The sequence below is a fragment of the Dendrobates tinctorius genome, unplaced genomic scaffold (genome assembly GCF_039654945.1).
Source record: "Dendrobates tinctorius isolate UK_male_01 unplaced genomic scaffold, ASM3965494v1 ptg000192l, whole genome shotgun sequence".
In the NCBI taxonomy this organism is placed as follows: Eukaryota; Metazoa; Chordata; class Amphibia; order Anura; family Dendrobatidae; genus Dendrobates; species Dendrobates tinctorius.
Window position 1 is genome coordinate 9,350,236 of NW_027361859.1, and position 13,033 is coordinate 9,363,268.

A 13,033-nucleotide genomic window follows, 5' to 3' on the forward strand; every position below is an offset into this window, starting at 1 on the left:
CGCGACCAACGCAAAAACGTAGATCTATTCATTGCTGGGGGAAAGGCCGGATTGTCAAAAGGGGGACTCAATTTGCTCAATCGAGAGGTCAGGCGTAATTTCACGTAGGCTCTGTCCCAGAACCTCAGAACAACCTGTGTGAGTGGAGCATAACTTGACACAGGTGGGCGTCCGATCCCCCCAGCCAAGGTAGCCAATACAAAGAGGCCGATAAAAGTTTCTCCAAGAACACCCACTGTTTATGAGCATCGCCAAACCTCCAATCGACTATCCTAGAGAGCAAGACTGCCTGATAATAACGTTAAAAATCAGGGAGGCCTACCCCCCCTTTAGTCTTGGGTCTCACTAGCACTGAGAACCGAGTCCGCGGTTTCCTAGTTCCCCAAATAAAGCTATTGATAGCCGATTGCAGGCCCCTGAAAAAGCAATCCGGGACCTGCACTGGAGTCGTCTGAAAAAGATAGAGGAATGGGGGCAAGATTTCCATCTTGATCACTCCTACCCGTCCGAACCAAGATAGCTGAGGTCTGCTATATCGTTTAAGGTCCAAGATAGTTTTCCGCAGGAGCGGGACATAGTTTAGAGCATATGTTGCGTTAATGTCAGCAGGTATTAAGACTCCTAAATATTTCAAGGCGGCCGTCTGCCACTTAAAAGAAAAGGACGTCTGGAGCTGAGAAACCAGATCATTAAGCAAAGAGATACTGAGCGCCTCCGTCTTGGAGTAGTTGACTTTAAAATTTGAGACCTCCCCGAACCTACGGAACTCTCGGAGAAGTACAGGAAGGGCCACAGTCGGGTTGGTAATGTATAGCAGTAAGTCATCCGCATATAGGGATATCTTAAACTCATGTTGACCAATCCGCAAACCCTCAATATCGGGTGTCTTCCGTAATGCCACTGCTAGGTGCTCCATCGCGAGGATATAGAGTAAAGGAGAGAGGGGGCAACCCTGTTGGGTCCCGTTCCTTATATTAATGGGCAGGGAGAGGGTGCCATTAACTCTGAGACAGGCTGTAGGTCTATGATATAGAGCAAAAATCCTCTCCATCATGTTAGGACCCACTCCTAGTTGCTGGAGAGAAGCACGCAGAAAGGGCCAACCTAGGCGGTCAAACACCTTCTCAGCGTCATTGGATAATAAGCATGCTGGTACCTTTCCTGTGCACATGTATGAAGTCAGAAGCAACGTCTTCACCGTGTTATCCCTGGCCTCCCTGTGAGGCACAAAGTCCGCCTGATCATTATGGATGGACCCAGGGAGAACAGGGTTCAGTCTACCAGCTAACACTTTCGCGAACACCTTCACATCTACATTAATAAGGGATATGGGCCTATAACTTGCACATAAAAGGGGATCTTTACCCAGTTTAGGGATCACGGTGATTGTAGCCATCAGCGTTTGGGGGGCAAAGGGACAGCTGGCCGAGATAGAGTTAAACAGTTTGATCATCAAGGGGACCAGGGAGTTCGCAAACAATTTATAAAAGGCAGCGGAAAATCCATCCGGGCCAGGACTCTTACCATTATCTAAGGATTTTATTGTGTCGAGAACCTCCTGCTCTGAAAGAGGGCTCTCCAGGGTCTTAGACTCCTCCACCGACATAGGCGGGAGCCCAGTATCCCGGATGTAATCATCCACCCGTGCTTGAAACTCGGGGGGGGGGGGACATATCAGACAACGGGCCATTTAAATTATAAAGAGAGTCGTAATATGCTCTGAATGAGTCCACAATCTCCCCAGGAAAATGGACCAGTTCACCCGTAGCAGATCTCATGGTAGGAATATAAGTGGTAGGGGCATGATGATGCAGAAACCTCACCAGGGCTCTCCCAGGTTTATCAGAATATTTGTACAAAAATTTACGGAAGCGGTCCCTCTGTCGTGCTAACGTCACGTCTAACAAGGTGCTCAACTCACAGTGTGCCCGGAGGAGATCAGTCAGCACACCAGCATCTCTAGTCCGTTTATGGTCCGTCTCCAAAGCTTGGACACGACTCAACAAACCCATTATATTAGCCTCCCTCTCTCTTTTCAGTCTGGCCCCTTGTTGTATAAATACCCCCCGTATGACTCCTTTCAAGGCTTCCCATTGATACGGAATAGCTGTAGGGTCGTGTTTGTGAAAATCTAGAAAATCCGAGATTGCTGTTCGCACGGCCGCCTGACACGTTAGATCTCCAAGGAGACCAGGGTTTAAGGACCAGGTCCATTCTTTCGGAGCGAGACTCGGCAACCGCAGGGAGAGCAAGACCGGGGCATGGTCCGACCATAACATCGTATCGATGTCGGACCTAGGGTCAAAAGACAGGAGCCCGTGGCTGATCAAAAAATAATCTAATCTACTGTAGGAATTGTGTATTGTGGAAAAATAGGTATAATCCCGGGCAGTGGGGTGCAGTAACCTCCAGACATCCACCAACCTTGAGTCCATCAGGGCCCGACGTAGTCTCTCCATCTGCGAGGGGGACACCGCTGACCTGCCCGAAGAGGAATCCATAGCGCGGTCCAACACCATATTGAAGTCCCCTCCCATGATCACGTAGCCCTCCGCAAAAGCCGATAGGTCCCGCAAGTACTTTCTGCATTCTCGGACCTGGTCTTGATTGGGGAGATAAATGTTAGCTATGGTGAACAGATCGTGGGCGATTTTAAGCTTCAGAAACACATATCGACCACCAGAATCCGTCTTAGAGGCGACAACCTGAGCCTGTAGAGACTTATGTAATGCAATGCTGACTCCTTTAGACTTGGAATCAGAATTACTTCCATGGAACCACTGTGTGTAGTATTTATGGCTAAGCGTAGGAATTCCGTCTGATCGGAAATGCATGTCCTGTAGCAAAAGTACGTCAACCCGTTGCTTATGCATACCGTATAGAACCTTCGATCGCTTTTCGGGGACATTAAATCCCCTGACATTAAGTGAGCAGAGTTGTAGGGATGCCATATGAACTATCGGGCCCACAGGTGGCACAATCAGGTCAGAGAGAAGTAGGGAGGTGGGTAGTGGGAAGAGATAGAGATAGTAAAAGTAAAGCACCAAGGAAAGAGAGTAGTTCAGCCAGGGGACAAGGAGCCGACCGAAAAGAAAAAAGAAATAAAGGGAAGACCAAGAGGCCACTAGGCCTCTGGTGTAGAGAACAATATCAGAGAAAACTCTGAGAAGTAGTGTCACAGACACACGCTAGTGGGGAGGTGATTGGGCAAAGAACAAGCAGCCAACAGCCAAGCCCCTGCAGCAAAAAAAAAAAAAAAAAAAAAGAAATCCAAACTCCACTCCATAGGTCTGTAGACCTGTCAATATAAACAATATTAACAAATACAACAGGACGAGTCATAAACCAGATACATTTGCAGAAGTGAACACAGTCGGAACGGGTCTCCGAAGGGGCATCTCCAAGTGCTAAATTTAGGAGAAAGAGTAGCGTTAGTCAGCCTAGGATATAATTAGTGGAATTATAAAGTAATACAACAGGTAAGCACATCATTTGGGGTGCCCATCGGAGTAGGAAACCATTCATAAACAGTGTAAAATAGGCTATGCTGGGAGCTCCGTTCAAGAGTCCCAGATAGAATCTGATGAAAATGAAACCGCTACCAAACATATGGCTCCAGTCCCCCTGCATTAATCAAACTTGAGCAAAGTTACGACCAGACTCCTCTTGGGAGCCCGACAATATGCAGGGGTAATGCAGGCGGAACAAAAGAGACAATAGAAAACATATAATCTAGGATAGATGATCAAGTGTCGTCGGCCTGAGTGACGGATCCATGTCTCCGGCGGGAGCTCCGCTTCCTCTTTCCCATAGTCCCAGCAGGAGGTCCTCCATCACGGCGCAGTCCCCATATGTCAGACGCAGTGAGGCGAGGCCAGTCCCCCAGCGCAACCATGGGTAAGCCCAGAGCAGCGGTGAAGTTCCGGAGATCTGACGGGGATCTCAAAGTTGTCAGACCCTTATCACTGCGTACTTGCAATTGGAATGGGTAGCCCCAACTATAGGGGATCCTATTTTACTGCAACATCTCCAAGAGGGGACGTAGAGCCTTCCGTTTGGCCATGGTGAAGCGTGAGAGATCAGACAGAAGAAGAATATCAGATCCATTAAAGTCTATAGCATCGTGGTCCCTCGCCTTATGCATGATGTCATCCTTAGTTTGGAAGTAGTGGATCCTGCATATGACGTAACTTGGCTTAGATGTGTCGGGGTTCCTTGGCCCTAGCGAGCGATGAGCTCGATCAATTTCAATGTGTTCAGTGGATGGTTTCCCTAAGAACGAATTAAAAATGCCGTGAAGGGCCGAGGAAAGGTCACGTGGGGCCACAGACTCAGGGATCCCACGGAGCCTGATATTATTCCTCCGGTTCCTGTTCTCAGAGTCCTCCAGCATATCTAGGACCATATTAAAAGACTCCGAGTGTAGATCCAAAAGTTGTTGCTGGCTCTGTAATTGTGAGGAAAGCGACTCCACTCTCGCCTCCAATGCAGAGACGTTAGTAGTAAGGTGGGACACGTCCTCCTTAAGGGACCCTATTTCACCCCTGCACACCGCCTCCAGGCGCTGAATATAGCCCTCCATATCAGCCCTGGTGGGGATGGCACTCAGCTGCTCTCTCAGCTCTGAAGCATTTATGGAATCATCAGGGCCCACAGGTCTAGAAGGAGCTTGTGCAGGGGGGCCATGAGATGTATTGGTGGCGGGGACACTGTCTTGTGACACCAGACAGGGAGAAGCCCCACTTTCATATCCCCCTGCTGATAGTGAAGGGACCACTTCTGTTATCTGGGTCTGGTAGGGCTGTAATATAGAAGGAGACCTGTCCTCAGCCAGCTCAGCCTGTGCTATGGTCTGACCGGGGGATGGGGGGCAGGACGCAGCTCTCACCTCTCCCATGGTTTGTGCCAGGCTCCCTCCTGTCTGTATCTGCGGTGAACGGCTGGTCACAGGAGCAGCAGTCCTCCCTCCCCCATCCAGCACCTTCCCTGCTGCAGCTCCAGTCTTCTGCGTGCTCGTGGTCCCAGGTGAAGGGCGTCCATGTGCGTTCAGCCGCACAGGGGAGGCACCTCCCCCCTCCACCATTGCCGAGGGCGCCGTTCTCTTTCCCGCGCCTCCCTGGGCCGACATATATCTGGCTATTCCGGCACCTCCGGGACCCGCAGCATGCTCTCTGGGTGCCTGGGAACGGAGACCAGTCTTGCCCTTCATAACGACGGGTGAGTGGAGCTAGATATAGCTGATTAATCGCTGCAAGGGCCTCAGGCACACCGGCGCTCAGCAGAGATGCAGCCTCACAGCTCCATGTCTAAGTCACGCCCCCGCGACTGCTTTAGATTTGTTGGATTACTGCATTTTTCATTTCAATAAATTGGTAAACAAAGTATAATGTGGGGGAGTCTTTATTCAAATAAAGTGTTTTTTCTCTGTGTGTGGTAATTTTATTACTGGGTTAGTAATGGGGTGTCTGATAGACAACTCTCCATTACTAACCCCAGGGCTTGATGGCAGACAAATCACAGCTGTCATCAACCCCATCTACCATTACCCCAATTGCCACCACACTAGGGCATCGGAAAAAGCCGGGCAAAGCACCAATTCTGGGTAGGTTGCAGGCTGGGCAGGGCCCAATAACCATGGATTGTCCCAGCCTGACAGTATCAGACCGCAGTTGATATTGTCTGCTTTACATTTGCTGGTTATCAAAAATGGGAGTAACCCCAAGTAATGTTTTTCACTTATTTATTAACAAATGCTGTAAACTACATACGCCAATCACTAATCAGGTATCTCATATATATCGATCTAGCCATCTATCTATATCTTTGCACATCTAAGGCTACGTTCACATTAGCATTTGGGGGCTCTCCGGAGGGCTACGTACTTCCTCCGTTAAGCCCCGCCTTCTTTAACACTGGGTACGCAGGACATGAGGATGTATGCGGATGAGTCGTTTTGAAGTGTCTGCCGACCGTATGGGAACGCAACATGTTGCGTTTTGTGCGGACGGCGGGAGTGTCAAAACGATGCATCCGCATACATCCGCATGTCCTGCGTTCCCAATGTTAAAGATAGGTACGCAGGACGCATGCAGAAGTATGCAGGGCTTAACAGATGAAGTATGCAGCCCTCTGCAGAGCCCCCGAACGCTAATGTGAATGTAGCCTAACACCTACATGTCATTTTTATTCTATTCCAGTACGTGTCACACGGACGGCATACAGATGTCACACTTTGTCATCTGCATGTGCACATGTACGTGATGTATTGACATCCGTGTTACAGTAAAAAAAATGGACATATCTACATGTGGGTCACACGGACACTCACTTCGTGTGAACACACGGACATGTGCACAGCCCCATATAATTTAATGAGCGTGAGTGTATCAAGTACGTGTGAAAACTGTCACCACATATCCTGGAAACACTGACCTGTGCAGGGACCTAATGTGTATGGGGCCTGAGAATGATGATTTTTAAGTCACTTTAAGGCTGTGTGCCCACGTTGCGTTTTTTAAGCGTTTTTGCCGCGATTTTCAGCGTGAAAACGCTTAAAAAACTCATACCGAACGCACCCCATGCATTCCGCACATGCTGTGCTAATGCTGCATTTTTTTCCGCGGCGGAATCCGCACCCATAGGAATGCATGATATTCACTTACTTCCCGCATGTGGCTGTGCCCACCATGCGCAAAGTGAGCATCTCATGTGCTGATGGTACCCACGGCCTGGAGGAGAGGAGACTGTCCTCCAGGCCCTGGGTACCATATCCCTGTAAAAAAAATAATTAAAAATAAAAAATCGGGTATATTCACCTTACGGCGTCTCGCACAGCCTTCCCGGGCCTCAACGATGTTCCCGTTCCCAGTAATGCTTTGCGAGTCCTTTGCTAACGTCGCGGTCCCGCGATACTATAGCGGTCCCTATGCCTCGTGAGACTGCTACAGTAACGCGAGACTTCATGTCATCAAACGTCTCGCAAAGTATTACTGGGAACGGGAGCATCGCTGAGGCCCGGGAACGCTGCGTGGGACGCCGGAAGGTGAATATAACCCGATTTTTTATTTTTTTAAATTATTTTTAACATTAGATCTTTTACTACTGATGCTGCATAGGCGGCCTCAATAGTAATTAGTTGGTCACACTCGTTAAACACTATGTTTGACGAGTGTGACCAACCTGTCAATCACTTTCCAAGCTATGCTTCAAATTGCTTGGAAAGTTCATGAATTCCGCATGCGAAAATCGCGGGAAAAACACAATAATAACCGCTAAAAATAACCGCGCAAAAATCGCACAGAAAGCGCGCGGGAAAAAACGTGCGTTTTCTGGTAAGGAGTCCGGTTTTAGTGTCCAGTTTAAAACGCTACGTGGGCACATAGCCTAAATATTATTTCACCTGATGATAGCATTTAATTGATTGTTGGGTGTTTGGTGGCTAAAGGGCCTGTCACACTAAGCGATATCGCTAGCAATATCGCTATAACGTCACAGGTTTTGGGACGTTATAGCGATATTGCTAGCGACATCGCTATGTCTGATACTTACCTCCGACCCGCTCCCCTGCTGATTATCACTGATCGCGCGAGAGCGTCCTGGACCGTTTCTCGTCGTCAGCTTCCTGCTGGGCTTCCTGTGGAGAGACGAGCGACGAGCGTGGACGCGGGCGGGAGGACGTCAGGATCGCCTAGTGTGACAGGTAAGTAGCAACCCCCGACCCCAGCGATGTCGCTGGTGAGATCTGCCTGTGTGGCAGCTCACTAGTGACCACTTAGCGATGTACCAGCGATCCTGACCGCGTCATATTGCTGGTCGGGATCGCTGGTGCATCGCTAAGTGTGACAGTACCTTTATTTTAAAAAAAAGTTGATAATTGGGAAACAAGTGTTCCTAGGAATGTTTGTTGGAGCTTATGTAAATGTCTCTTAGAGGGCACAAACCACTTGTCATGCCCCAAGTGCCTGCATCCCATCTTACACAATTGTGTGCATGCTTAAAAAGAGTTCTCTAACACAACCGACATGCTGCACCACTTGGTAAACCAAGTGGTATAAAGATCTGCAATGTGTCCACCTGGGGTCAGAGACATGACTCCGTGCTCGGAAAGTGACATGGGAAAGGAGCATGTGTGCATTATATACATCTCATATCCAAGCATATGATGACAGAGTTATAGAGCGGAGAGTTGTTCAGAGGTGATTTAATGAGGAAGTGGAATACTGAGAATGACTAAGAATGGAGAAGGGGCTATCTGACCACTACAGTGGGGATGGTGACTATAGGCAGCTGCTGTCACATGGGTCTTCTTGTGATCCCTCCCACAATCGCTCCTACTCACTATAACATGAAGGAGACACAAGCGAACCAGAGAACATATAAAAAAGTGTTTATTATTCAAGTTATTCACAATAAACATTTTTAATGAGCATTTATCCTGTTCAGAAACTTTTAGCAACAAAGTGTGTGTCATGGCACAACCCCTATAAGTAAGTGACCAAAAGGGGTACAATTGCCTTCTCCCCTCTTGGCCTCATGCCTCCCTCTATCCCAGTGATAGTCCAATATATTATTACAGTCCCCTATTATATTATAGGGGATTTGCGAGAAGCCGGCAATAATATGAGCATGGATAAAAATGTAAAAGCATTCAAAAGTATCTCATTGAGATAAATTTCCAAGGTTGAGTGAAGGAAAGTTAAAGGAAAGAGTCTTTATTGGACCTCAGATTCGTAATTCAAAAGAAGATAACTATGAAGAGTTGGTGGAAATCTCAAAACATCTAAGGCTCTTATCTGTAACATGTCCTTAAAGGGAACCTGTCAGCAGGATTGTGCACACTAATTTACAGACAGGTCGGCGCCACCTGCACAATAGCAGCTATCGGCATTCCGATAGCTGCTACTGTGCAGGTGCTGCCATCTTGCTGGAGAAAAAAAAAATTGTTTTCACCAAGATGGCGCTGATAGCGCCTACACAGTAGCAGCTATCGGTGATCTGACAGATGTTAACGCACAGGCGCCGGCTACAGAAAAAAAAATTGTTTCCTCTGAGATGGCGCAACTGGTGCCTGCGCAGTAGCATCTATCGGATCGCCGACAGCGGCTACTATGCAGGGGTGGCCGGTACAATTTTCAAACTGATTTTTTGTTGTTGAAGAATTTATGGATAACATCAAAGAAAAGAATTACATACACATAGATGCGATCATGCAGGAATCCCGGCGACACCGCCGGTGCCTGCCTGCTGCAGGTGATTTTTCCCCCAGGTATATGTTTCATTATGTAAAATAGGGGGCAGGTCAATGAGGAATCAGTGACCTGTCAGAAGCCATACAGATGAATACCTAATCAGAGCACCACATGAAGACCTCCCCACAGGCCCACCCTGGAGCACGAGCATACCATTAACTCAAAACTGAAAATAAAGATTAAACAACAACTACAATAGGAATTTCATCAACCAAGGTGTCATTTTAATCAGTATAACAGCACCGATCTGACAGTGCCTGTAGGTTACTCAGCAAAATCCTGCTGACAGGTTCCTTTTCATTTCTTACATTCGCATCTAGACTTTTTTCCACAAAACTGCAGCGCAGTGAGTGATGAGCATGGTGAGAGATTTCACCAAAATATTGTGGCTATGGAGAAAAGATATCAAGGAAAATGGAATCTATCCATGCTTGCAAATTACTGATAGACTGAAGGAGAGAGCACTTCTCTCAGTGATCAGGAAGGATACTGACTCAGGGTTCTCCTCTGTCACAGGAAGCTGCCTCTAGTCTATAAGACACACTCGCTTATTAACAAGATTTTTATTGCTAAAAAAGTGTGTTTTTCCAAGCAAAACATTTCCCACATTAAGAATTTAAGGCTTCTCCCCTGTGTGACTGCTCTGGTGACAAAGAAGAGATGATTTATACAGAAAACATTTTCCACATTCTGAACATGAAAAAGGCTTCTCCCCAGTGTGAGTTCTCTGATGACTAACAAGATTTGATTTCTGTGCAAAACTTCTCCCACATTCTGAACATGAAAATGGCTTCTCTCCTGTGTGAATTCTCTGGTGTTTAACAAAATCAGATTTCTGGTTAAACCATTTTCCACATTCTGAACATGAAAATGGCATCTTCCCTGTGTGAATTCTCTGGTGCTTAACAACATCTGATTTCCAGTTAAAACATTTCCCACATTCTGAACATGAAAAAAGCTTTCCCGTGGTGTGAATTCTCTGATGACTAACAAGATTTGATTTCACTGTAAAACATTTTCCACATTCTGGACATGAAAATGGCTTCTCCCCTGTGTGAGTTCTCTGGTGCTTAACAACATCTGATTTCCAGTTAAAACATTTCCCACATTCTGAACATGAAAAAGGCTTCTCCCCAGTGTGAGTTCTCTGATGACTAACAAGATTTGATTTATCTGCAAAACATTTTCCACATTCTGAACATGAAAAAGGCTTCTCCCCTGTGTGAGTTCTCTGATGTTTGATACGACTTGATTTCTCTGCAAAACATTTCCCACATTCTGAACATGAAAATGGCTTCTCCTCTGTGTGAGTTCTCTGGTGACTAACAAGATCTGATTTCTGGTTAAAAAATTTTCCACACTTGGAACAAGAAAATCTATTTTCCACTGTATGATTTTTTTGTTGTTTAAGAAAATACTTTTCAAGGGTAAAACCATTTCCAGATTCTGAACTTGAAAATGACTTTACTTTAGGAACAATTTGTTTTTTAATGCCTATTTTGAGACTTTGATTTTCCTTAGTAGTCGGTAATAAATCAGAAGACAGGACCTGTTTCAAAATATCAGATGATAGATCTTTGCTTTGAAGGGATGATGGTATATCTGGAGTAATGGCATTCACTTCAATTGTATCCTGTGAAATCTCAAGATCATTTGATTTGAAAATTGAAGATGTCAGCTGACCCCCTGATCTCCTGATACAGTCATCTGCCAAGAATAAAACCAATTATTATTTTTGAATAAAATATCCTTGAAATTTAAATTTTTGAAAATTTCTACTTAAATTGCCATTTTTACGGACAGTTTGTGTCAAAATATTGAATTATTTGCCAGGACTATGACAGTTCACAGTTTAATAGAATACCTCAAATCATGAACCAGTGGAGAGTGCTGTTTAACTGTTTGTTCATTCTGCCTCCCAAATATGGAATAAAAAGTCATCAAACCATGTTATGTAGGTGAAAATAATACCAATCAAATTTTTACTCATTTTTTACTCATCACACATAAAACCAGGCCCCACTCAGGTCCATCATCTATAAGTGGAAACACAGACAATTCCAAATTATTAGCGACTGAAAGGCTCTTGAAAAGCAACATGGCTTCCATTAACCAATCCAGAAATATCTGCCCTTTCAAAGTAAAATCCCCTCCTTGCTTCTGAGACTTGCAGTGTGCCCAAATCTCATTTGGCATCCATGTAGTTGGCATTGCTGTAATGAGAAGAACCCACTTAATTTACGGCATGTGTGTGTGTCTCCTGAAGCACAATCTGGGCACTATATGGTGGGTAACAATATGGCATATTTGAAATTTTCATTCTCCAACACCCACTGCGTGTGAATTTCCAGAAACTGCCTGTGAAGTCAAAATTGTCACTACTCCTATAGAGTAATTCACTGAGGGTTATAATTTCCAAAATTAAGTCACTTTATGAAAATTTCTACTGCTCTGGTTTTCAGCCATTTTATTAAGTTAGACCTTCTGCAAGTGGTGTGTCCCATCTCTCTGGGATCTGCTCCTGCGACGTCTTTTTCTGTCACCAGGCAAAGCTGGTAATGGAGGAGACGTCAGCACCAGAAGTTCTGGGCGGTACAGGCTCTGTGCAGCCATTAAAATTAGGGTTCCTGGGACCTGTAGTACCATCCAGTCTGGCAGTATGGGGGTGTGTGCTGTCCCGCTAAAGTAATTTGCTCCCTGCTGCAGCCAATTGAAGAGCATCACACCCTATTAAAGCTCAAAGCATAGTGCCGGAAGCTGCCAGACACAGCCTTGTTCTCCTCTGGTTCAGTCCTCTGTACTCAGCTCCTGGTTTGTGTATTTGTTTCCTGTTATGAACCAGGCCCGTTTATGGACTACTATTGTGTCTTCTGATCTTGTATTTTTTCTGCCCTCCTGGGTCTGACCCAACTACCTGAATATTCTCCTTGCAATCTCACACCAAAGAGCAGGTAATACTATGGCCCAAGTCTAAGGGTCCCTGTGTAAGTCTAGATCCTCATTGAGGGTTTAAATGGTGATAAGCAAGGCAATCCCTGGCATATGCAAAACTGAGTATAGTGCTAAGCCTGTTCATGATGACCATCTTTTGAGATGCCAGATGACCATGAACAGTTCCAGCAATAAATTGTGTATTTAAACTATTCTAGCAAGATCTGCAATCAAATATCTAAATGTCGCTCCTTCCCGTCTAAACCCTGCCGTGTGCCCAGACAGTAGTGTATAACCGTATATAGAGTATCGTCGGATTCAAAAGAAGTTGGAAAATAATTTTTAAGGTTCATTTGTTTCATTTTATACATTGTGAAGAATTCCACAGTTATCACACGTAAAGTGACATGTCAGATTTGAATTATGGGGCCTGATTAGCAACACAAAACTGGCTGCGAAAAGAGGTTAAATCAGAGTAATTTGGCCACTAACTACTGTAGTCAAAAACTTAGTATAGACAATAACACATCTACTGAAATGATCAAACTCAACAGTCTTCATTAGTAAAAAAAAAAAATAATAACTAGTAGTGACACCTCTCAAGAGTAATTAGGGTAATGGGCTCAGTGGTTCTTTGCAATCTAAACTATCGTAAGGGCCAATATTTTCTGTCAGATGAGTTTCAAGAAGAAATATTTTAGATATTCAAAGAGAACTTTTTAAAAAATACTACAGAACTGAGGTGTCTGAAATTTAGATCTCAGGCATTTGGAAGAGGCAATACAGACTTTTTTCGTTAAAGACTACAAGGGAGTTACAGACTCACATAAGTGAGGCAGGCCGATCCCACCATA

General features: G+C 45.5%; 1 protein-coding gene across 1 annotated transcript in view; it reads right to left on the reverse strand.

Annotated features, from left to right (window-relative positions):
* Positions 1–13,033, reverse strand: part of LOC141055866 (uncharacterized) — a 363,279-nt gene that overhangs the window by 45,428 nt on the left and 304,818 nt on the right. The window contains 1 exon segment of the mRNA XM_073552584.1: positions 10,233–10,580. Within this exon segment, the coding sequence (XP_073408685.1) occupies positions 10,233–10,580 (348 nt within the window).